The sequence below is a fragment of the Ranitomeya imitator genome, chromosome 6 (genome assembly GCF_032444005.1).
Source record: "Ranitomeya imitator isolate aRanImi1 chromosome 6, aRanImi1.pri, whole genome shotgun sequence".
NCBI lineage: Eukaryota > Metazoa > Chordata > Amphibia > Anura > Dendrobatidae > Ranitomeya > Ranitomeya imitator.
This window is the reverse complement of record NC_091287.1, coordinates 549,755,905-549,780,996: the sequence shown is the minus strand read 5'-3', so window position 1 is coordinate 549,780,996 and position 25,092 is coordinate 549,755,905. Positions and strand designations below refer to the sequence as shown.

Below are 25,092 nucleotides of genomic sequence, written 5' to 3'. Positions count from 1 at the left end.
AAAGAATCCTCTTCTATGTTGGTGGAAAAACCTTCTCTCCTCCAGACGCAAAGAATGCCCCCTTGTGCCCGTCACCTTCCTTGGTATAAACAGATCCTCAGCGAGATATTTGTATTGTCCCCTTATATACTTATACATGGTTATTAGATCGCCCCTCAGTCGTCTTTTTTCTAGACTAAATAATCCTAATTTCGCTAATCTATCTGGGTATTGTAGTTCTCCCATCCCCTTTATTAATTTTGTTGCCCTCCTTTGTACTCTTTCTAGTTCCATTATATCCTTCCTGAGCACCGGTGCCCAAAACTGGACACAGTACTCCATGTGCGGTCTAACTAGGGATTTGTACAGAGGCAGTATAATGCTCTCATCATGTGTATCCAGACCTCTTTTAATGCACCCCATGATCCTGTTTGCCTTGGCAGCTGCTGCCTGGCACTGGCTGCTCCAGGTAAGTTTATCATTAACTAGGATCCCCAAGTCCTTCTCCCTGTCAGATTTACCCAGTGGTTTCCCGTTCAGTGTGTAATGGTGATATTGATTCCTTCTTCCCATGTGTATAACCTTACATTTATCATTGTTAAACCTCATCTGCCACCTTTCAGCCCAAGTTTCCAACTTATCCAGATCCATCTGTAGCAGAATACTATCTTCTCTTGTATTAACTGCTTTACATAGTTTTGTATCATCTGCAAATATCGATATTTTACTGTGTAAACCTTCTACCAGATCATTAATGAATATGTTGAAGAGAACAGGTCCCAATACTGACCCCTGCGGTACCCCACTGGTCACAGCGACCCAGTTAGAGACTATACCATTTATAACCACCCTCTGCTTTCTATCACTAAGCCAGTTACTAACCCATTTACACACATTTTCCCCCAGACCAAGCATTCTCATTTTGTGTACCAACCTCTTGTGCGGCACGGTATCAAACGCTTTGGAAAAATCGAGATATACCACGTCCAATGACTCACCGTGGTCCAGCCTATAGCTTACCTCTTCATAAAAACTGATTAGATTGGTTTGACAGGAGCGATTTCTCATAAACCCATGCTGATATGGAGTTAAACAGTTATTCTCATTGAGATAATCCAGAATAACATCCCTCAGAAACCCTTCAAATATTTTACCAACAATAGAGGTTAGACTTACTGGCCTATAATTTCCAGGTTCACTTTTAGAGCCCTTTTTGAATATTGGCACCACATTTGCTATGCGCCAGTCCTGCGGAACACACTTCTAATTGGATACAATCTACAATCCTGATGTCATGACTTTTTTCTATTTTTTTGTTGTTCCGTTGTAATTACCCGCCATCGTTTCACCTTTCATCCAGAGAGTAATTTACTCGTTAGCGATATTTTCAGAGTCGTTAATTATTTACGGTATGGCTCTCTCGGCCGCCCTTAGAACAGGAGAAATATGTTGCTACAAACAGGCTTTTTTTATTTTGGTCATAAAAGGCCTCCGCGCTCGGCGGACCGGATCTCCGGCCGTGCCGGGGTAATATCACTCCAGAGTTTTCCTTCTCCGCGGTCAGGAATGGCGCTTCTTCTCTGGAAATAGGTTCACGTGTGACACAGAAGGCGACCCTTCGGCCTCCTGGCCGTCTCTTGTTTAATTCCTTGTCTGAACACGAGGCATTGACGGCTGAGGGGACCTTGGAGAGCCGAGAGCGGCGGCCGCAGCCCCAGGAGCATGTCTTTTTTTTTTTTTTAATCAAACATGCCAGATTTTAAACCCCCTAACAATCTCATATTGATGACTTATCCTAAAAAAGAGGTCATCAATATAAAAGTATTGTAAAAAAAAAATACCTTAAATAGACCTGATGGGACCAGTGTACTTACTTAGAAAATCCATATCTAAGTGGTTTTATCATCCTGATATTAATAGGAGCATTTTGTGAGTCCATGTATATAGTGAGAGAGGTCACGAGACCAGGCGTATTCCTTCTCCACCTGCCCAGCGTGACTTACAGGTACAGCTTGTACTAAGCAGTGAGAGATCTCCGCAGCAGCAGGAAGGTGGGACACTGAGAAACTGTCATAGACTAAGTGGGATGAGACAAAAATATTGAGGAGGGATCCCGAGGAGCTGTCAACCAGGCTAAATGGAGAGAGATTTGGGTGCAGCACAGAGGAGGGACAGTGAGGAGCTGTTAGGTATGTGGAGATTCATCTGCAGCAGGGAGGAGGGACACTAAGGAATTCTCACATATGCAAGCAGATTTCCGTCAGCAGCATGGAGGATGGATGCTGAGGACTACAGCAGGAAGGAGGGACGGACACTAAGAAACTTTCAGCTATGTGGGCAGAGTTCCAGCATTAGCAGGGAGGAGGGTCACTGAGGAGCTGTTAGGATATGTATAGGGAGATTCAGCTGCAGCAGGGAGGAGGGACACTAAGGAATTCTCAGCTACGTAGGCAGAGTTCCAACGTTAGCAGGGAGGCTGAGGAGCTGTTAAAATAGATATGTGGAGATTCAACTGCAGCAGGGAGGAGGGACACTGAGGACCTTTTAGGATAGATATATGGAGATTTAGCTGCAGCAGGGAGGAGGGACCCTCAGCATTTCTCAGCTGTGTAGGCAGAGTTCCAGCGTTAGCAGAGAAGAGGGAGGCCGAGGAGATGTTGGGATAGCTATGTGGAGATTCAGCTGCAGCAGGGAGGAGGGACACTAAGGAATTCTAAGCTATGTAGGCAGAGTTCCAGCATTATCAGGGAGGACAGATGCTGAGTATCTGTTAGGATATGTATGTGGAGTTCCATTATCCGCATGGAGGAGGGATGCTGAGTATTGAACTGGTTACTTAGATGGAGGCTCAACAGCAGTAGAGACAATGGGCACTGATGAGCTGACAGTCAGGCCAGGTAAGCTGAAGTTGATCTGTAGCAGAGAGGAGTGGCACTGAGAGACTGCCAGGTGTGTGGAGGTTCCCACTTTAGCAAGGAAGATGGACATTACAAAACTATTGTGATAAATGAAGCTGGGGGGAGATTCAGCAGCAGGAAGGAGGGTGCTGAGGAGCGGTTAGGATAGGTTTGTGGAGATTCAGCTGCAGCAGGGAGGAGGGACACTGAGGAGCTGTCAGTCTGGGTAATTGGCTGGTTATATAGCAGCAACAACAGGGAAGATGGTCCTAGTCCTAGAATGTTAGAGTTGGAAGGGACCTCCATAGTCGTCGTGTCCAACACCCTGCTCAGTGCAGGATTCACTGAAGAGCTGTCATTGTGGCTCGGTGGGTGGACATTGAGTGTAAATTTATAACAAAACTCTATATCAGAATTGCTATGTAAGTACACCAGCATCATCAGGTCTGAAAGTTCTATGATATTTTATTCCATGTAGTTTGTGTTTAGCATTGTGAACTCTGGTAACGGTTCCGCTTTAACATCCATAATTTAATCACTTCTCGGTGCCACCTCCGGCAGCTTCTGCTTATATCCCCTACTGGTCTGTGCAAAAAATATATTATTCTGCTACTTATTTAGCAAGGACATAACCGGGAATAGTATGGAGAATTGTGTGACCTCCAGAAAGCAGGGCTGGTGTATCTAATCCTATCCTGTGTGATACTGCAGAGCTGGTGTACCTAATCCTATCCTGTGGTACTGTCTGCTGAGCTGTGTATCTAATCTATCCTGTGTGGTACTGTCTGCTGAGTTGTGTATCTAATCCTATCCTGTGTCATACTGTCTGCTGAGCTGTGTATCTAATCTATCCTGTGTGATACTGTCTGCTGAGCTGTGTATCTAATCCTATCCTGTGTGGTACTGTGTGCTGAGCTGTGTATCTAATCCTATCCTGTGTGATACTGTCTGCTGAGCTGTGTATCTAATCCTATCCTGTGATACTGTCTGCTGAGCTGTGTATCTAATCCTATCCTGTGTGATACTGCCTCCTGAGCTGTGTATCTAATCCTATCCTGTGGTACTGTCTGCTGAGCAGTGTATCTAATCCTATCCTGTGATACTGTCTGCTGAGCTGTGTATCTAATCCTATCCTGTGGTACGGTCTGCTGAGCTGTGTATCTAATCCTCTCCTGTGATACTGTCTGCTGAGCTGTGTATCTAATCCTATCCTGTGTGATACTGCCTCCTGAGCTGTGTATCTAATCCTATCCTGTGGTACTGTCTGCTGAGCTGTGTATCTAATCCTATCCTGTGGTACTGTCTGCTGAGCTGTGTATCTAATCCTATCCTGTGTGATACTGACTTCTGAGCTGTGTATCTAGTCCTCTTCTGTGTGATACTGCCTCCTGAGCTGTGTATCTAGTCCTCTCCTGTGTGATACTGCCTCCTGAGCTGTGTATCTAATCCTCTCCTGTGTGATACTTTCTCGGAGTATAGCAGTATAATCCATTTGTGACGTTGCTTTTCCCCTGTTTGCAGACTTCCGGTGGGTGCAGGGGGACGTGTGCGAGGTGCAGCTGATGGTCTACAACCCGATGCCCTTTGAGCTGAGAGTGGAGACCATGGTGAGTCCGTCTGTTACAGCTGATGATAAAAGGTGAAGGAGAACTTATTTAATCCGCGCCTGTGACACTTTTTTTTAAATATATAACATAATGGTGCTTTCCACCTGTGACGTGGTGTACGGCAGAGCAAGAAGGGACAACAGACCAAGGGATGATTCCACAGATTTATTATAAAGAACGCTGGAACAACACATGCAGGTAGATCTACAGAGTCCACAATTAGTCCAACGGAACAGGTTCAGGGCACCTCCCGATAATCCTTGTGCCAGGTAACAAAGCAATAGTCCACAATTAGTCCAATGGATCCCAAAACAATCTCACGAACGACGAGATATGTCCTCAGCTCAAGTCTCGCCCCGTTCGCTTCCACAGTCCTAGATGGACATGGGGTCTTGCCTCAGCTAAGAATCCCCACTCCTTCTCCTTCAATGACCAACTCACATCTGATCTCAAAATAAGAATGGATTGTCTGAGCTCCTGGGATCCGCCCAAGAAGGGGGGTAGGGGTCACACCTTCTATTCAATGGTTGGGTCCACCAGAAGATTCTAGACTGGTGGGCTCCACGTAGTCTATGTAATATGTACATTTGACTAGCCACCTGCTGTGAGGAAGAATGGCTATTCCTCCACTAGTGATGTTGACAAAGCTTAATTACATTAGAGCTGAGGGCTGCAAGTATTGGGGGAAGGAGACATATTGTTACAGGTGATCTCCCAGCACAAGAAAATACATAAATTACAGCTAATAGAAACCAGAGAACAGTTACATACATCAAATGGCATATTATTCAAATACAGGGCAAAAGTACAGATCATGACAATCCCTTCCCCTCCCAATTTGTGTACGTACCAGGGACCTCTACAGGTCGCTGGTTAAGTACACACAGGCAGAGCGTAACTTACATGTGGCTTCATGCAGCCACGAATTGGCATCGTAGCTCTCCCACATCATTGCCCAGGAGAACATCTGCAGGCAGACCACCCATCACCCCAACCACACATCGCCTGACCCCAAAACCAAAGTTCAGATCAACAGTGGCTGTGGGAATAGTCCTCCATTGTCCACCAGCCAGTTCAATGACAATCCCAGGTCCTCGATGGATTGCCTCAGGCCGAACCACTCGGGGATCAGCCAGTGTGAGGAAAGCCCCTGAGTCACAAAATCCAATAAGTCTCTGTCCATCCAGCACGACCTCCTGCAAGTGCTTACCTCGATGAGCAGAAGTCGTCATAGCTGCAGGTCGTACACCATAAACTCCTAGTGGTGCAACATGGGTGGGTGAGGCACAAGGCCAGTCCTCACGTAGTGGTGACACGTCATCCTCCATGGCACTTGGCTGTACATAATTAATAATACGACTGGGTACAGGATTAATCCTCATTTGAACAGCTGGGCAGGAGGCTTGCAGATGCCCTGGCTGTCCACATCGATAGCATCTGTGCTGGGTCTCACTCCATCCAAGGCGTTCTCTTGGGCGAGGGGTAAGGGAACCTGGAGGCCGGCCCCCACCTGAAGGTGCTGTAGGGTTTTGAGGACGACTCCTCCATGGGCTGGCTGGGGATGAGGCCTGCAGATGCCCCAGATGCCCACAACCATAACACCTGCGCTCTGCTACTTCCTCTCCTCGTCGTATTCCAGAAAACGCAGTAGAAGCAACTGGAGGCACATTTACATGGGTATCAGCATGAGGTGGTGGCTTAGAGGAACGGGGAACAATGGGGACAGAAGAACAGGGGGCCACCGGTGTTGTGGAGCTGGTAGGCCTCTCTCCATCCTCCAATAGAACCCTCCACTGAGGCTTGATGGTGAGAGCCTCATCAGCTAGAGCTGCAGCTTCCTCCACAGTGGCTGGTCTCCTCTCACGCACCCATTCCCGGATCTCAGCAGGGCACTTGAAGTAAAACTGCTCTTTTAGGATAACCTGGAGGAAGGTCTCCCAGGTTAAGGCCTCCTCTGCCTCCAGCCAGCGATGACATATTTGTTTGAGTCTGTGGGCATACATCTTGAAAGACACTTCCTCATCACAGGCTAAAGTACAGAACTGAGTCCTGTAAGTGTCTGGGGTAACAGCATAATGTTCTAGAATAGTCCGTTTAATCTCCGCATACTCACAGTTCCCCTGAGGGTCCATAGCTCTATAGGCTGCGGCAGCTCCACCCTCTAAGAGCCCCACCAGATGTCGGACTCGGTCCCTTTCCGGGACTTCCATTAATCGACACTGATGCTCAAAGTCCTGGAAGAAGCCCTCAATGTCGCCTGCAGCCTCATTAAAGGGCTTGAAGTCTTTGCGGGACACTCTGGGGAGTTCCCTCATGGTGGGTGCTGGGGTTAGAGTCTGGAGCTTCTAGCTGCTTCCAAAGCGATCTGCCTCTCCAGCAATGCCATCTCCTGAGCTCTGTCCTCTGCTCTGTGAATGACCTCCCTCTCCCTCTCCTCGGCTCTGTGAATGGCCTCCCTCTCCTCGGCTCTGTGGATGGCCTCCCTCTCCTGAGCTCTGTGAATGGCCTCCCTCTTATCGTCCATGGTGGCCTCTTCTTCCAGCAATGCCAACTCCTCCTCGTACCACATAACCCACTGACTTTTTTGGGTATTTACCTCCGGCTGCAGTCTTTCCTCCATTTGCTGTGAGGATCCTTCCTCAGCGTCATCTTGCAGGCGAACTCCTTCCAAAGCCTCAATAAGCTGCTCCTTGGAGAGTCCCTTAAAACGGACTCCTACTTCACGGGCCTTTGATTGTAGGCTCCCCAAAGTCCAGTTCTTGTACTCTGCGGTGTTGGTTCCCGATGTTGATGGGCCTTTGTCCTCCATTCCTTCTGCTCTGATCCCACTGCTGCCACCAGTTTGTGACGTGGTGTACGGCAGAGCAAGAAGGGACAACAGGCCAAGGGATGATTCCACAGATTTATTATCAAGAATGCTGGAACAACACATGCAGGTAGATCTACAGAGTCCACAATTAGTCCAACGGAACAGGTTCGGGGCACCTCCCGATAATCCTTGTGCCAGGTAACAAAGCAATAGTCCACAATTAGTCCAATGGAACAGGTTCGGGGGCACCTCCCGATAATCCTTGTGCCAGGTAACAAAGCAATAGTCCACAATTAGTCCAATGGATCCCAAAACAATCTCACGAACGACGAGATATGTCCTCAGCTCAAGTCTCGCCCCGTTCGTTTCCGCAGTCCCAGATGGGCGTGGGGTCTTGCCTCAGCTAAGAATCCCCACTCCTTCTCCTTCAAGGATCAACTCACATCTGATCTCAAAATAAGAATGGATTGTCTGAGCTCCTGGGATCCGCCCATGAAGGGGGGTAGGGGTTACACCTTCTATTCAATGGTTGGGTCCACCAGAAGATTCTAGACTGGTGGGCTCCACGTAGTCTATCTAGTATGTACATTTGACTAGCCACCTGCTGTGAGGAAGAATGGCTATTCCTCCACTAGTGATGTTGACAAAGCTTAATTACATTATAGCTTAGGGCTGCAAGTATTGGGGGAAGGAGACATATTGTTACAGGTGAACTCCCAGCCCAAGAAAATACATAAATTACAGCTAATAGAAACCAGAGAACAGTTACATACATCAAATGGCATATTATTCAAATACAGGACAGGGCAAAAGTACATATCATGACACCACCACTGTCTAATAATTCACATATGGTCTGGTGCGTAGCCGCCCGTGGATCCCCATCATTGCTGGTCTTTCCTCCGCTCTTTCCTCCGCTCTTTCCTCCGCTCTTTCCTCCGCTCTTTCCTCCTCCTCGTTCAGCCTGGTCGGAGTGGAGGCTGCTGCTTTAACATGTTAGTGATCGTCTGCAGAAGTCCCCCGCCGATCAGGCCATAAGACAACAGTGAAAGGCATGGTGGAGTACCCGGCCAGCGAGCTGGAGTAGCACAGGGGTCCATAAGCGAATGTCCTACATGGTTCTGACTTGCTCACGTTACCACCAGACAGGGTTTTGTCAATCACAGGATTTAGCACTTCATCCAATATTGAGGTGCACAAATATAGATGACTAGTGGTGAGTACTTCAAAATGGCGCCAACGTGGGCCTGGGCTGACTGTTATGGGGTAGTCCCTCATCACTGGGTATATGAGCGCTCCTTGCGTCACCCGCTCTCTAGGATGGCACCAGTAGGCACTTGGTGCTAAGCTGCAGCTTGAGTCCAGGTAGGAGGACCAGTTGGGCTTTGGAGGGCCATTCAGAGAAGACGCCAATCTAGGTAGATTGCCTTAAAGAATTCCATGTAGAAGACTGCTGGGAAAGTCTGTCCAAGCTTGTTTTCTAATTGGTGGAGTGTTGCCATAGCAAGATGGCTACTCTTAGATTAGGGGCAGTTTTTGGAGGTAACGATCCTTGGGAGGAATAGAAAGGAACCTCACGGTTGCAGAGAAGGGGTCCAATTAGTTGGATTTTACGCAGGATGTAATAGACAGGAGCTCTTCGGAGGCGGGTCTAGCTCCTTCATTTGCTTGGCTCCACCCTCGAGGAAACCAGATGGAGTCCCTGCTTAACCCCCTTGCGCCTGTGGGTGGTGCAGCGTGGAGGGGGCTGAGGAGCGGAGTTCCCTCCACAGTCGGCTGTTGTCTCACTAGTGTCGATGTTACTGGACGATCGGGGGCCCGCTGAAGTCCCGGTTACTGCCGTTTTGGTATCCCTTGGACACTCTGGTACATGCTGACCATGATTTACACTGTATACATCAATGCTGTGGTATTACACAGTATAATAAGCAGGACAATTGCAGGTTCATGGCCCCCAAGTGGAGAAACAAATATGGTAAAAAATACAATAAAAGGCAATAAAAACGTCACATGGACCCCAAGATGGTATCAAGGAAAACGGCTCACTACGCAAAAACCAAGCCCTCGCCCGGCTCCAACGACGGAACAGTAAGGGTATGTTCACACGTTCCTGATTTCCATCCTTTTTTTTTCAGGACTGAAACCGCAGCTCTTGGCAGAAAACGCAGGTCCTTTTTTTGGTCCTTTTTTTGGTCGCTTTTTTGGTGCGTTTTTTGATGCGTTTTTTGATCCTTTTTTTATGCAGTTTTCTATGCAGAGTCTGTGTGTTTTCTAGGAAGTTTTTTTAGGGTTAAAATGGCTGAAAATACCCTACCCCTAACCCTACCCCTAACCCTAACCCTAACCTTACCCCTAACCCTGCCCCTACCCCTACCCCTAACCCTATTCTAACCTTAGTGGAAAAAAAAAAAAATTCTTAATTTTTTTATTGTCCCTACCTATGGGGGTGACAAAGGGGGGGGGTGTCATTTACTATTTTTTTATTTTGATCACTGAGATAGGTTATATCTCAGTGATCAAAATGCACTTTGGAACGAATCTGCCGGCCGGCAGATTCGGCGGGCGCACTGCGCATGCGCCCGCCATTTTGCAAGATGGCGGCGCCCAGGGAGAAGGCGGCCGGACGGACACCGGGAGGCCGGGTAAGTATAAGGGGGGGAGATTAGGGCACGGGGGGGGGCATCGGAGCACGGGGGAAAAACGCACTGTGTGAACATGGCCTAAGAATGTTACGGGTCTCGGGAAAATGGAGGCACAAATCCCTCGTAAGGCCATGTTAGCCTGAAAAATAAAAAAACACACACAAAAAAAATAAGAGCGATTAACAGGAGCTGATGAAGGAGTTGGGCATTTGGCTCCCATGATCCGATTTTATGGGGGAAAGCATCTCCTAGATATTTGCCTCGAGAAGATGACCCTCTTTCATGATGCACATACGCCCTATTAAAAGGAATACGCAGCACTTTTTTTGCTATGTATTGTGAGAGAGGCATAATGTAGGGGCTGAGCTCCTCGTTCCAGCGACGTGTCACTTGCTCATCAGCTTGCTGTGGTTTTAATACAATCATTGTTTTATCAGCAGGAGATTATCACTTCAGGACTAGTTGTCGTGTATCAGGCAGTTCAGCTAATCTGAGTAACCGCTTCTTCCTGTGTACACTGTGTAAGCTGCCAATTAGGGGCGTGGGCGGGGTTATACGCAGCTCAGCAGTCACAGCACTGTCGCATCCAAGGCAGGAAAAACTGTGATTCTATCAAAAGTACAGCAAGCAGCTCAGCAAGTGACACATCGCTGGAATCGGTGTCTCTGCCCCTACACAGCAAAAACACAAACTCTTACACTTTTTTTTTTTTGGGCACAGGTAATAAAAAATAAAAGAAGGTAATCGGCCTGGGGACGGGGACAGGAAGTGTTGTCTGAGGGACACAGGGAACCTGCAACTTGATTTCCAGTATTCTTATCACACTTTTCCAGTTGTCCTTTAAGGCGACGTCCTCCGCTGCCTGACATGGGACTGCTGACGGGATACAATTAGGAGGATAATAGATTTCTCACTTTACAATGAGAGAAGGAAAAAAAAACCCCTTAGTAAGTAGAACAGCGAGCGCCGCTGGTTAATAGGGTGACAAAAAAGCGCAGCGGCGACGTAAACCCAATAATAACGAATGGTCTCGGAGAAGCTTCTCTATGAGGAAGGTTAATTTCAAGCTCCGAGTCCCCCATGATAAAGCCGCCTGTCAGGTTTTTATGGTTCTAATGATCAGAGCAGAACAAGAGCCGTCCCTGGCCGAGGGTATATATATATCTACATGTGTATATAGAGGGCAGGGGAGCCGTTAATGTGATCCTGAGCATGGCCGCCTTTATTGGCCTCCTCTGATCCCGCCGCAACCTCCTCTCTTTTCCTAGAACTCATAAAAAATTTAAAGTAACGCTCCGCAAAACGGATTATCTGCAGCGAGGCCGCGGTAGAGCTGCCGGTCACAGGCCCCCCAGGGGCCAAGTGCAGGGCTTCAGATCGCGGACGTCACCGGCGTTAATGGGCCTGTAATGGATGTCAGCCCCCCGCCCTCCTCGCCTCGCTATCCCCTTACAACACACATATAGAAGCGCTTGACTTCCAGGCAAATAGAAATTACCGCGACGGTCACCGTGACCACCCAGCCGCTCGCCGGCTGATGTGACAATGTCACCAGAGTCCTTCTGCAGCTATTTTTGTTACTTTGTGTCATCTGTAGTATTTATTGCCCAGAGGAAGGAGAGTTTTTTTTTTTTTTTTAATTCCCCTTCCATCCTCGTTTATCTTTGGTTGTTTTAATGTCCAGCCGAGTGATCGGTCCCGCTGCCGACGAGTGGAGAGAAAATCAAAATTAATAAAAAAAAAAAACAAAAAAAAAACATCTTTTGTCACTTTCTAATCTGGGAAAAAATAAATGGGAACATTTTGGGGGCCGCATACATTTTTTTATTATTCAGCCCCTGTAACTTAATACTTTGTTGCGCCACCTTTTGCTGCGATTACAAGTCGCTTGGGGTTTGTCTCTATCAGTTTTGTACATGGAGAGACTGAAATTCTTGCCCGTTCTTCCTTGGCAAACAGCTCGAGCTCAGTGAGGTTTGATGGAGATCGTTTGTGAACAGCAGTTTTCAGCTCTTTCCACAGATTCTCGATTGGATTGAGGTCTGGACTTTGACTCGGCCATTCTAACACCTGGATACGTTTATTTGTGAACCACTCCATTGTAGATTTTGCTTATGTTTGGGATCATTGTCTTGTTGGAAGACAAATCTCCGTCCCAGTCTCAGGTCTTTTGCAGACTCCAACAGGTTTTCTTCAAGAATGGTCCTGTATTTGGCTCCATCCATCTTCCCATCAATTTTAGCAATTTTCCCTGTCCCTGCTGAAGAAAAGCAGGCCCAAACCATGATGCTGCCACCACCATGTTTGACAGTGGGGATGGTGTGTTAAGGGTGATGAGCTGTGTTGCCTTTACGCCAAACATATTTTTTGGCATTGTTGCCCCAAAGTTTGATTTTGGTTTCATCTGACCAGAGCACCTTCTCCCACATGTTTGGTGTCTCCCAGGTGGCTTGTTGCAAACTTTAAACAACACTTTTTATGGATATCTTTGAGAAATGGCTTTCTTCTTGCCACTTTTCCATAAAGTCCAGATTTGTGCAGTGTACGGCTGATTGTTGTCCTATGGACAGACTGTCCCACCTCAGCTGTAGATCTCTGCCGTTCATCCAGAGTGATCATGGGCCTCTTGGCTGCATCTCTGATCAGTCTTCTCCTTGTTTGAGATGAAAGTTTAGAGGGACGGCCGGGTCTTGGTAGATTTGCAGTGGTATGATTCTCCTTCCATTTCAATATGATCGCTTGCACAGTGCTCCTTAGGATGTTTAAAGTTTTGGAAATCATTTTGTATCCAAATCCGGCTTTAACCTTCACCACCACAGTATCACGGACCTGCCTGTTGTGTTCCTTGGTCTTCATGATGCTTTCTGGGCTACACACAGACCCCTGAGACTATCACAGAGCAGGTGCATTTATACGGAGACTTAATTACACGCAGGTGGATTATATTTATCATCATTAGGCATTTAGGACAACATTGGATCATTCAGAGATCCACAATGAACTTCTGGACTAAAAGTAAAGGGGCCGAATAATATTGCACGCCCAACTTTTCAGTTTTTGAATTTCTACAAAAATTTAAAATAACCAATAAATTTCGTTCAACTTCACAATTGTGTTCCACTTGTTGTTGATTCTTCACCAAAAATTTACATTTGGTATCTTTATGTTTTGAAGCATGATATGTGGGAAAAGGTTGAAAAGATCCAGGGAGCAGGATACTTTCGCAAGGCACTATGTATATGTATATGTATGTGTGTATATATATATATATATATATATATATATATATATATATATATATATATATATATATATATATATATATATATATATATATACACACACATAATTGTCTAAGGGGTACTTCCGTCTGTCTGTCTGTCCTTCTGTCACGGTTATTCGTTCGCTGATTGGTCTCAGCAGCTGCCTGTCATGGCTGCCGCGACCAATCCGAGGCCAGGACCAATGAATATCCGTGACAGAAGGACAGACAGACGGAAGTACCCCTTAGACAATTATGTATATAGATATATATTGTATGTATGTATCATGTGCTATTACAGAATGTCATCGAAAACCATGTTCTTGTCCCCGCGGTTGCATGTCTTGACTTGTCGACAGCTGTAACCCGTGCAGATTGCCTAATATTCAGGCCGCGAGACATGCAGATGTCGGGACTCGAACATAGTTTGCGAACACGCCAAAGACACTCGGATAGCGCCTTATCTGAGCAGTATTTACTTTGTTCCCTTTTTAAAAAAAAAACAAGCGAAAAAAACTAAGAAATTAAAAATACAATTAAACATGGATGTGGGCGCAGAGTGATTTATTTCTATAGTTCTCATTAAGCAGACAATAGACACGTGAAATATACAAACACGGAGCGAAGGCGCCGATGATTAGAGGAGACTGAAATATCAGTAATTAGTCATTTGTAACCATCGTGATGAATAAAACATGGGCGAGAAATCTACTCATCAGTTATTTACATGAAGATGAGGGGTGTAGGATAAGGGACCCCTTTAGTCTTAGAATTGGTGCGGTGTAGTGGGGGAGAGGCCCAGATTAGCAGATACATACAAAGTTCTGAATGGTTTTGAGCCTTACTCAGCTGCAGTCTGTTACATTCTTCCAGGGTATATGGAGTTACCGTTACATTATATCAGAGTAGACAATCCTGTGTAAACTTTGTGCAATAGCGGCTCAGTCTCCTGTGTAAACTTTGTGCAATAGCGGCTCAGTCTCCTGTGTAAACTTTGTGCAATTGCGGCTTAGTCTCCTGTGTAAACTTTGTGCAATAGCGGCTCAGTCTCCTGTGTAAACTTTGTGCAATAGCGTCTCCGTTTCCTGGCTGATACCTTTTATCCACAATCATGGAGGGTAGATTCTTTCATACATGAAAGTAATTTTTTATTTGATTTTTTTAGTATTTTCAAAATTTCTGCATGCTGTCATTGTGATCATTTTTGTTATTTCTGAGCACATGGCTCAGGAAAGTGAGAGCTGTGATTATGAGATCTGTTCTGGAAATTGCCATCTGGAGTTTTGAAAACAATTTGGACTTGAAGGTTTTTTTCTAAAGTTGTTGGTGCTCTCACTTACAGCACCGCTGCGTGAGAACTTTCCCACGCAGCAGTGGTGCCATAAGGGAGATAACCTGAGCTGATCAGCTGCTCTCAAAGTGATCAGAATCATCGTGGGACATTATGGATTATGTTATCGGCGGACAGGTGAGGAATATTTTTTTTTTTTTTTTGTAACAAGAGACATTGGCTTCAGTGGATTAGGCGTTCGGTGAGTATTGTTTAATTAAGATTATTAAAGGAGCTTGTGTCATTTTTTCAAATAAAGGACTTTATTCTTTGTATCTGTGTTTTTATACACTATCAATATGGGGTTAGTAATGGAAAGGTGTCTTTATAGATGCCTTTACTTTACATTACTAACCTGTGGTCTTGATGTCACCTGACAATACAAAAGTGACATCAACCCCACAAATATGAACCCCACTTGCCACCGCTATAGGGCAAGTGGGAAGAGCGAGGCTAAGCGCCAGAATTGGTGCATCTTATAGATATGCCTTTTCTGGGGCGGCTGAGAGCTGATGTTTTTAGTCTGGAGGTGGCCAAAATCCATGGCCTCTTCCTAGGCTATTAATATTAGCCCACAGCTGTCTGCATAGCCTTTTCTGGTTATTATAGGGGTACCCTACATCTTTTTTGGGGGGGTTCCCCTTTTTAATGGCCAGTAAAGGCTAAGTATACAACTGTGAATGGATATTTATAACCTGTGAAGCTCCATGGGTATTACCCCCTTCCCAGGCTATAAACATCTGCCTCCAGCTGTCGGCTTTCCCTCTGCTGGTTATTAAAATTATGCGGGAGCCCACAACATTTTTTTTTCTTTAAAATGAACAGTTGCTGTCTGGTTAAGGTACCTTCACACATAACGATATTGTTAACGATATCGTTGCTTTTTGTGACGTAGCAACGATATCGTTAATAAAATCGTTATGTGTGACAGCGACCAACGATCAGGCCCCTGCTGGGAGATCGTTGGTCGCTGAAGAAAGTCCAGAACTTTATTTGGTCGCTGGATCTCCCGTGGACATCGCTGGATCGGCGTGTGTGACACCGATCCAGCGATGTCTTCACTGGTAACCAGGGTAAACATCGGGTAACTAAGCGCAGGGCCACGCTTAGTAACCCGATGTTTACCCTGGTTACCATGCTAAAAGTAAAAAAAAACACACACTAGATACTTACCTACAGCCGTCTGTCCTCCAGCGCTGTGCTCTGCTCTCCTCCTGCACTGGCTGTGAGCCGGAAAGCAGAGCGGTGACGTCACCGCTCTGCTTTCCGGCTCACAGCCAGTACAGGAGGAGAGCAGAGAAGCAGAGCGCAGCGCTGGAGGACAGACAGCGGTAGGTAAGTATCTAGTGTTTGTTTTTTTTTACTTTTAGCATGGTAACCAGGGTAAACATCGGGTTACTAAGCGCGGCCCTGCGCTTAGTTACCCGATGTTTACCCTGGTTACCGGCATCGTTGGTCGCTGGAGAGCGGTCTGTGTGACAGCTCTCCAGCGACGCTGCAGCGATCCGGATCGTTGTCGGTATCGCTGCAGCGTCGCTTAATGTGAAGGGGCCTTTAGTAATGAGTGTCGGGCTGACACCTTTTCATTAATAAGCCCAGAGGTAGATGTTAATAACAGCTGATGACACCAAGCCCTAATCCCATTATTCTGTTGCTACTGCATCAGCATAAAAGGTGGTGTTGAACCAATAAATTACATCGCATAACTTTGTTTTAAATATCTTTATTTATCTATAAAAAAGCATTCATTGCTGTACAAAAAACGCATGTAAAAACGCATACAAAAACGTGAGTTTTTGCCACAGCGTTTTTCCTGCCAAGAGATGGAGAAACCTTACAGAAATTTCTGCAAGCTAATGCTCAATGTAGCCTAAAGGTACCTTCACACATAACGATATCGTTAACGATATCGTTGCTTTTGGTGACGTTGCAATGATATCGTTAAGGAAATCGCTCTGTGTGACAGCGACCAACGATCAGGCCCCTGCTGGGAGATCGTTGGTCGCTGAGGAAAGTCCAGAACTTTATTTCGTCGCTGGATCTCCCTGCTGACATCGCTGGATCGGCGTGTGTGACACCGATCCAGTGATGTCTTCACTGGTAACCAGGGTAAACATCGGGTTACTAAGCGCGGCCCTGCACTTAGTTACCCGATGTTTACCCTGGTTACTGGCATCGTTGGTCGCTGGAGAGCGGTCTGTGTGACAGCTCTCCAGCGACCAAACAGCGACGCTGCAGCGATCCGGATTGTTGTCGGTATCGCTGCAGCGTCGCTAAATGTGAAGGGGCCTTAAGTGACAATTCTGGTCAGGAGCTCTGTCTTGTTAAGTGTGTCAGTGTTTGTTCTAAATCTACACTGTTCTCACAATATTTGCATAGAGATATAACAGGGATTTTAATCAATCACTGGGCTCAGGCAGGTGCAAGCCATGATTAGGAAAACTGCTCTGGAAACTGCCATGTTGGAGGCCAAGGAATTGTAATTATACAGGACTGAAATTGGCACATTTGTCAGGAGTTGAAAAGGAAGTGAGTAGATAACTGTTTAAAAAAAAAAAAGATGGTAAGCTGGAGAGAGCTGACTGGTATCCTATGAATTAACTCATCAGCCTAAAATGTACCTACTGCACACACTGGGCTGGACTCTGATGATTGAGATTTTAGGAAACAAGCTGTACACTATGTAAGACAAAAGCTCTTATTGCAGGAGAAAGATGGCAGGTAGAATAAGCAAGTCAATTGCAAACTTGCTTATTTATCTAAATAACTAAAGCAATTTAATAACTTGAGAACACCCCTTTAAAGGGGTGGTGCTCCTTCTGAAAATGTTTTCCTATCTGCATAGTTTATTAAAAAAAAAAAAATTACAAAAAATCCTGCACTTTACTTATCTTCCCTGGGCCCAAGGCTGTGTCTCCGCCATTGCCCCAGTCTCTGTTTTTTACCCGTTTTACCCGTTTTGGTGTCGTCGTATCGACACCGCTGCAATCAATCGCTGAACTCAGTTGCTCTGTTGATTTGGTCTGCTCGAGCTGCTGAGTTCATCTTTGTCATTTTTTGTTCTTTTTGACCCATTGAATATTTGTCATTTGATTCGTACAGTTTCTGAGCTCTTGTTACATTGTAACAGGAGGTAAAACATCGGATCTCGATTCTGTTCATATAAATCCCCGTGGCATCTTCTCTTCTTTGACATATACATTCGCTGCTCACATCCTGCGCTGTTTTTCTATACTTCTGCTGTGCAGTGACAAGCCTCTGAACGATTGCCGGATCTCACCGAACCCTCGTCTCACCCCCTTATTGATTGTCAGACGCAAGTGAAGTTTTATCTTCTATTTTTTTTTTTATGTTTAATTAGAAGGAATAATCTGTCTTGTTCCCGAACAAGAGACATTGTATTAATAACCATCTCACAATCTCTGCTGGGACAGGTAAAAAATACAGAGACGGCAGAGTGAACTGTACAAGACAAGAATTCAGACGAGAGCAAAACACTTACTTTGTAATAGAAGTGAAGGAATTGTATCAGTCTGTCCATTGTTATAGTAGCTATATTCTTGTACATAGGAGCAGTATTATAGTAGTTATATTCTTGTACATAGGGGCAGTATTATAGTAGTTATATTCTTGTACATAGGAGCAGTATTATAGTAGTTATATTCTTGTACATAGGGAGCAGTATTATAGTAGTTATATTCTTGTACATAGGGGCAGTATTATAGTGGTTATATTCTTGTACATAGAAGCAGTATTATAGTAGTTATAATCTTGTACATAGGATCAGTATTATAGTAGTTATATTCTTGTACATAGGATCAGTATTATAGTAGTTATATTCTTGTACATAGGAGCAGTATTATAGTAGTTATATTCTTGTATATAGGAGGCAGTATTATAGTAGTTATATTCCTGTGCATAGGAGGAGTATTATAGTAGTTATATTCCTGTACATAGGGAGCAGTATGATAGTAGTTATATTCTTGAACATAGGAGCAGTATTATAGTAGTTATATTCCTGTACATAGAGGGCAGTATTATAGTAGTTATATTCTTGTATATAGGGGCAGTATTATAGTAGTTATATCCTTGTACATAAGTGTTATTAGTAAAAATAATTTTGCACAACGAGTTATCAGTTTTTCAGTGGAGGCTGCAGCTGCCAAGGCAAACAGGATCATGGGGTGCATTAAAAGAGGTCTGGATACACATGATGAGAGCATTATACTGCCTCTGTACAAATCCCTAGTTAGACCGCACATGGAGTACTGTGTCCAGTTTTGGGCACCGGTGCTCAGGAAGGATATAATGGAACTAGAGAGAGTACAAAGGAGGGCAACAAAATTAATAAAGGGGATGGGAGAACTACAATACCCAGATAGATTAGCGAAATTAGGATTATTTAGTCTAGAAAAAAGACGACTGAGGGGCGATCTAATAACCATGTATAAGTATATAAGGGGACAATACAAATATCTCGCTGAGGATCTGTTTATACCAAGGAAGGTGACGGGCACAAGGGGGCATTCTTTGCGTCTGGAGGAGAGAAGGTTTTTCCACCAACATAGAAGAGGATTCTTTACTGTTAGGGCAGTGAGAATCTGGAATTGCTTGCCTGAGGAGGTGGTGATGGCGAACTCAGTCGAGGGGTTCAAGAGAGGCCTGGATGTCTTCCTGGAGCAGAACAATATTGTATCATACAATTATTAGGTTCTGTAGAAGGACGTAGATCTGGGGATTTATTATCATGGAATATAGGCTGAACTGGATGGACAAAGTCTTTTTTCGGCCTTACTAACTATGTTACTATGTTACTATGTTAACCAACACAATGTGTCTTTTTATGCATTGTACAGTTGTGCTTTGTGATTGCAGGGACTGCTGACCAGCGGAGTGGAGTTTGAGTCTCTTCCAGCAGCTCTGTCTCTTCCTGCGGAATCCGGTCTTTATCCCGTCACTTTAGTTGGTGTTCCCAGAACCACCGGGCAGATATCAGTCAACGGTAAGCCCCGAGCATGTTTAGTGTGTGTTGTCTATTCAGCAAAGATTTTATTTAGATGCTGTATCTGGGATCTTTCGATGGCGAGTGTGACGACACAGCATTTTTTTCTTAATTAGGCCAGGCATATTTTTCTTCGGTGGGTCAAGAGATATAGGCCATTGTTCATATGATCCTTAACTGTGACTCTTGAATTGATGTGTTTTTCTTTAGTTGGTCATAGCCATTGTTCATATGAGCCTAAATGTTGACTCTTGAATTGATTTTGTTGCTATCCTTGGAGGAAATGGACACTGGATAATTGAACAATTGATGTTTGATAATATGTTGATTAAACATTGTGCCAGGGCATGCATTTTGTTGACTTGCAGTGAAGGGCAAACTATGCATTTGATTAAATACTCAAACAATGAGAATTTACCTCATCCCACCTTTCCCTTGACCTGTCGATGACCTGAAGGCTAAAAAAAGACCTTTAGCCTTCTGCAAAGAGAATCTACAGAACAGCAGCCAACAACAGCAGACACCGTAGCTCCAAACAGAGGGATAAAGATTTGAGACACTCCACAGGAAATCAGCTTAAGGGACCACGGCCCAGTTGGAAGAATACAAATCCGTTCTATTGACCATCACTGAACCCATGGACAGATTCGGAAAAGCCAGTTTTGGACCATCCAGTCACCTCGCCCCATGGAGATGTTCAGAGGTACCTGGTTGGGATTATCTGGTCACCTGGCCCCATGGAGACGTTTGAAGAAGCCAAGTTGGGACCATTCGGTTACTTGGCCCCATGGTGATGTTTGGAAAAACGAGATTGGGACCATCTGGTCACCTGGTCTCAGACTTTGGAGAAGCCAGGTTGGGATCATCCTGTCACCTGGACCCATTGAGACGTTCAGAAAAGTCAGGGTGGGACAATCAGGTCACCTGGCCACGTACGTCTATGGACTCTCAGCTTCTTAAGCTTGTCGTTACCTCCTCTCTATGGGTACCCTTGAAAACCAGGATGTCACTGGTTGGGGTAATCGGCCCTGAAAGCCCCGAAGTCACAGCTGCTCTAATCTCGACGAGCCAGCGTAAGGTGAGACGGTAGTTTCCACCATCTTGTGTTCTTGCTTGGACTTTACTATATGTTATTGACTGTTGGTGGTTCAGTAAAGTATTGTCGCACTGTTTTACCCTCATCCTGTGTTGACTGAGTGGTATTCTGCCCATGTAGAGGGAGAGCGGGCGTTCAGTGGGATGAGCTTTGGTCAATGAGGTCTTTCTAACAACCGGGCCAGCGGACGAGAGCACCCACTGAGCCACGTGTCTCCACAGGGAGTATGGAAAAAAAAAAAATGTTTGTACCCGGTCTGTAGGGAATTCGGGGCTGGATGCGGTGGATGTGAACGCCTGTCAAATTCATGTAAAGTGTCAGCATTTCTTATGACAGAAATGTTTCATAGAGTGACTGCAGGGTTGTACCCTTAAGCCAAACATCCCTTTTAGGGGTAGGTTCTAGATCCAGTGAACCTTTAATAATGATGAAATATATTCTTCTGTCCTTATATATAATCAATAAAAAAAAAGTTTTTTCTCTTATAAAAATAATGATTTGTGGAATAGAATTGTTATAGTTTAAGTTGTGCAGAGCATGGGGTTACAAAAGATTGACCTTAATTGTCAAATTTCCACCACCTTTTCCTCAAAAATATATAAATAAAGTGATTCAATGTATTATATGTACACTAAAGCTACAAGCTATGAAAGCTATTAGTCTCTGAATTTAAAGCCCCCTCCCATACACATCCACACCTGCCAAAATCGACAGGTTCGACGGTCCGACGTATCGACAGGTCCGACGTATCGACAGGTCCGACGTATCGACAGGTCCGACGTATCGACAGGTCCGGCGTATCGACAGGTCCGGCGTATCGACAGGTCCGGCGTATCGACAGGTCCGGCGTATCGACAGGTCCGGCGTATCGACAGGTCCGGCGTATCGACAGGTCAGGCGTATCGACAGGTCCGGCGTATCGACAGGTCCGGCGTATCGACAGGTCCGACGTATCGACAGGTCCGACGTATCGACAGGTCCGACGTATCGACAGGTCCGACGTATCGACAGGTCCGACGTATCGACAGGGCCGACGTATCGACAGGTCCGACGTATCGACAGGTCCGACCTATAACTCTGTGTATGGGGCCACCAGCCGACTGATTGTTGGAGGAGATGTTAATCGGGCATGTCTGATTTCGGATGGCCGATTGGTTTGTTCTCTCGGAGATAAGTCACCATTTGAGGTGTCTGTTGGCCTCTTTCTCATGGGAGAAACTGCAGAGATGGCTGTCATCAGCATAAGCATCGTTTTGCCAAGGGACATCTAATTTATTTGACCGGCTTTATTTTTTTATCATTGTATAGACCTGTATAATAAAAACTGAATTCAGTTTGTTTTGTTTTTGCATCTTCTGCTAAAAAATAATTAATACTATCTTACCGATTAAACTATATGTATCCCAAAATACTTTCAATAACAAAAATTATTTTCCTGAAAAAACTGCCTAATCACCAGGAAAAAAAATGTCATGGTTCTTAGAAAAAAAAAATCTTGGTCCTTAAAGGGAACCTGTCACCCCCAAAATCGAAGGTGAGGTAAGCCCATTGGCATCAGGGGCTTATCTACAGCATTCTGTAATGTTTTAGATAAGCCCCCAATGTATCCTGAAAGATGAGAAAAAGAGGTTAGATTATACTCACCCAGGGGTGGTCCCACTGCGGTCTGGTCCGATGGGCGTCGCAATCCGATCCGGGGCCTCCCATCTTCTTACGATGACGTCCTCTTCTTATCTTCACGCTGCAGCTCTGGCGCAGGCGTATTTTGTCTGCCCTGTTGAGGGCAGAGCAAAGTACTGCAGTGCGCAGGCGCCAGGAATGGTCAGAGATGCCCAGCACCTGCGCACTGCAGTACTTTGCTCTGCCCTCAACAGGGCAGACAAAATACGCCTGCGCCAGAGCTGCAGCGTGAAGATAAGAAGAGGACGTCATCCTATGAAGATGGGAGGCCCAGGACCGGACCGCAACGCCCATCGGATGGGACGGCCTGCCCAGGTGAGTTTAATCTGACCTCTTTTTCTCATCTTTCAGGTTATATCGGGGGCTTATCTACAGAATTCCAGAATGCTGTAGATAAGCCCCTGATGGCGGTGGGCTTATCTCAACTTCCATTTTGGGGGTAACAAGTTCCCTTTAAAACCCAAAATGGACCGTGTGAAGTGTGACTGCCCATACATAAGATTGTAATGAGCTACTATGACCATTTGGACCAACTCTCGTTTTAAAGTTCTCAGAGAACAGACCCCTAAACAGTGATTTATGATGGTGAAAGTTTGAAATCTGAAGACCCTAATGGAGCACAGGTTTTAGGCTCACCAGGTGAGGTGGATTCTTTAAGCCCCTAGTCCTAGTGGGAAGACTGACCTCAGCATGTGGGCAGCGAGCTCTCTGGAACGTCGGGAACAACAGGACAGATCAAGTGGAACCTAACATGTCTGAAAGCAAGTGGATCAAACCAAACCTAGGACTAGAGTCTTAATCCTGAGACACACTTATGTGTCTTATTGGAACGTAAATAGGTCTAAGGAGATTGTCATTGGCGGTCGGCAAAACCTAATGTGGAGCACCACAGAGAGCAGCGGACCCAGGGGAAGGGAATGGAGTCAGGGATACCCAGGGCAGGTGTGTCACAGCAGGACATTCTGATCTGGAGATCACTCAAGTAGGATGGCACATACTTCAGGTCTGATGAGGTCTTACGGTCCATAGAAGTCCCAATGGACATGGCTTATATTGATCACCATTTGGGCTATTTTTTTTAAACCACTGTCTCCATGTGATATATAGCTCCAGATATTTAAACATTTCTTTTATTCACATTTCGAGGTTTCCACCTTCTCTGATCAAGACTCGTAACGAAAATGTCATTTCCCTTTCACACTTGTCTACCGTAAGAGCTGGGTTGGACGAAACCCAATTGTGGACATGTCCAAGCTTAGGAGCGTCACTGTGATCTCTGACTTTTCCTTCTAAGAAGGGAGTGAGGGTTCTCTCCTCTTGCGTGTCCCTGAAAATTTTCCTTAGGCTTCCACCCAGCCGTGAACGGGTGGTTTATCGTTAGCATTTTCTCCCCACGTTGGGTTTGTAGCATCTAAGGAGCAGAACTTCCTGCACTCACACACGTCCCAGCATCTCAATAAATTAATTACAGAGAATAAGATGCAAATTTATGGCCGGAGAACGGATCACAGCTTGGAGACCCAACTATCGGGGAGACGTAATGAGCTGTGCTTCGCGTGAGAGCTTCATGTCCCTTCTATTTAAAGCCGTGTTCACATCACTGAGCAAGACTGGTATTAAAGTATTCAGTCAGCGAAGGATCTCAAGGAGCAGAATTAACTTTTACACCTGGATATATACGTTTTTGCAGATGAAAGATTTTAATGGACTCCTGCAACCATGCAATACTGGGCAATTAATTTTTGTTTGCCTAAGCTTTGGGGTTGTCTTTTTGAAAGGTAACTTTACAAACGAGTGTGCGTGTGGTATTGCAGCTCAGTCCTATTTACTTAAAGGGGTTTTCCAGTACTTGACATAAATTCACAAAAAGTATTTCCTTTTTCTCTAAATGCTTCCCTGCTGCATCTGTCACCGCTTTACCCATTTTATTTTTAAAGGGAGTCTTTTCTGGTGTGGGACTTATTTGGTCCCCTACTCGGGCACATGCCCAAACGCAGGTTGCTCACTTGCTCAGTGGAGACCGTTTCTCCTTGAGCTCATTTTCAAAGGAAAAAGTTCTCATTGGGCGCATGGGGAGAAAAAATATGCTTCTTCATCAGGTCATGAGCAGAGGAAGCAAAGTTTCTCGTTGGGTACATGGGCAGAGGAAACCTGCTGGATGCATGAGTAGAGCAAGCCAAGTTTCTCATCAGACTCATAGGCAGAGAAAAACGAGTTATTCAGTAGGTGCATGTGCCAAGGAAACAAGGTTTCTCATTGGGTGCATGGACAGAGAAAACCAGGCTTGTCTTTGGGTTCATGCGCAGAGGAAGCCAGGTTTTTAATTTGGTTCATGCGCAGAGGAAGCCAGGTTTTTAATTTGGTTCATGCGCAGAGGAAGCCAGGTTTCTCTTTGGGTTCATGTTCAGAGCAAACCAGGCTTGTCTTTGGGTTCATGAACTGAGAAAGCCAAATTTTTCTTTGGCTTCATGTGCAAAAGAAGCCAGGTTTCTTGCTGTGTTCATGGGCAGAAGAAAACAGGTTTGACTTGGGAATAGTGTGCAGAAAAAGCAGTTTTTGGTTTCTCCTTGAAATCATGCACAAAAGAAATCATGCACCAAGGTTTCTCCTTGGGAGCATGGTCAAAGGAAGCTTGTTTCTCCCTGGGAGCATACGCAGAGGAAGACGGTTTTTCCCTGGGAGCATGCGCAAAGGGAGCAGGTTTCTCCTTGGGAGCATGCGCAAAGGAAGCCGTTTTCTCCCTGTGAGCATGCATAAAGGAAGCCGTTTTTTTTCCTGGGAGCATGCA

General features: G+C 45.4%; 1 protein-coding gene across 1 annotated transcript in view; it reads left to right on the top strand.

The window, feature by feature from the left end:
• Positions 1–25,092, top strand: part of TRAPPC9 (trafficking protein particle complex subunit 9) — a 645,843-nt gene that overhangs the window by 126,191 nt on the left and 494,560 nt on the right. The window contains exons 12-13 of the mRNA XM_069731953.1: positions 4,398–4,483; positions 19,402–19,528. Of these exons, the coding sequence (XP_069588054.1) occupies positions 4,398–4,483; positions 19,402–19,528 (213 nt within the window). The remainder of the gene's footprint in view (positions 1–4,397; positions 4,484–19,401; positions 19,529–25,092) is intronic.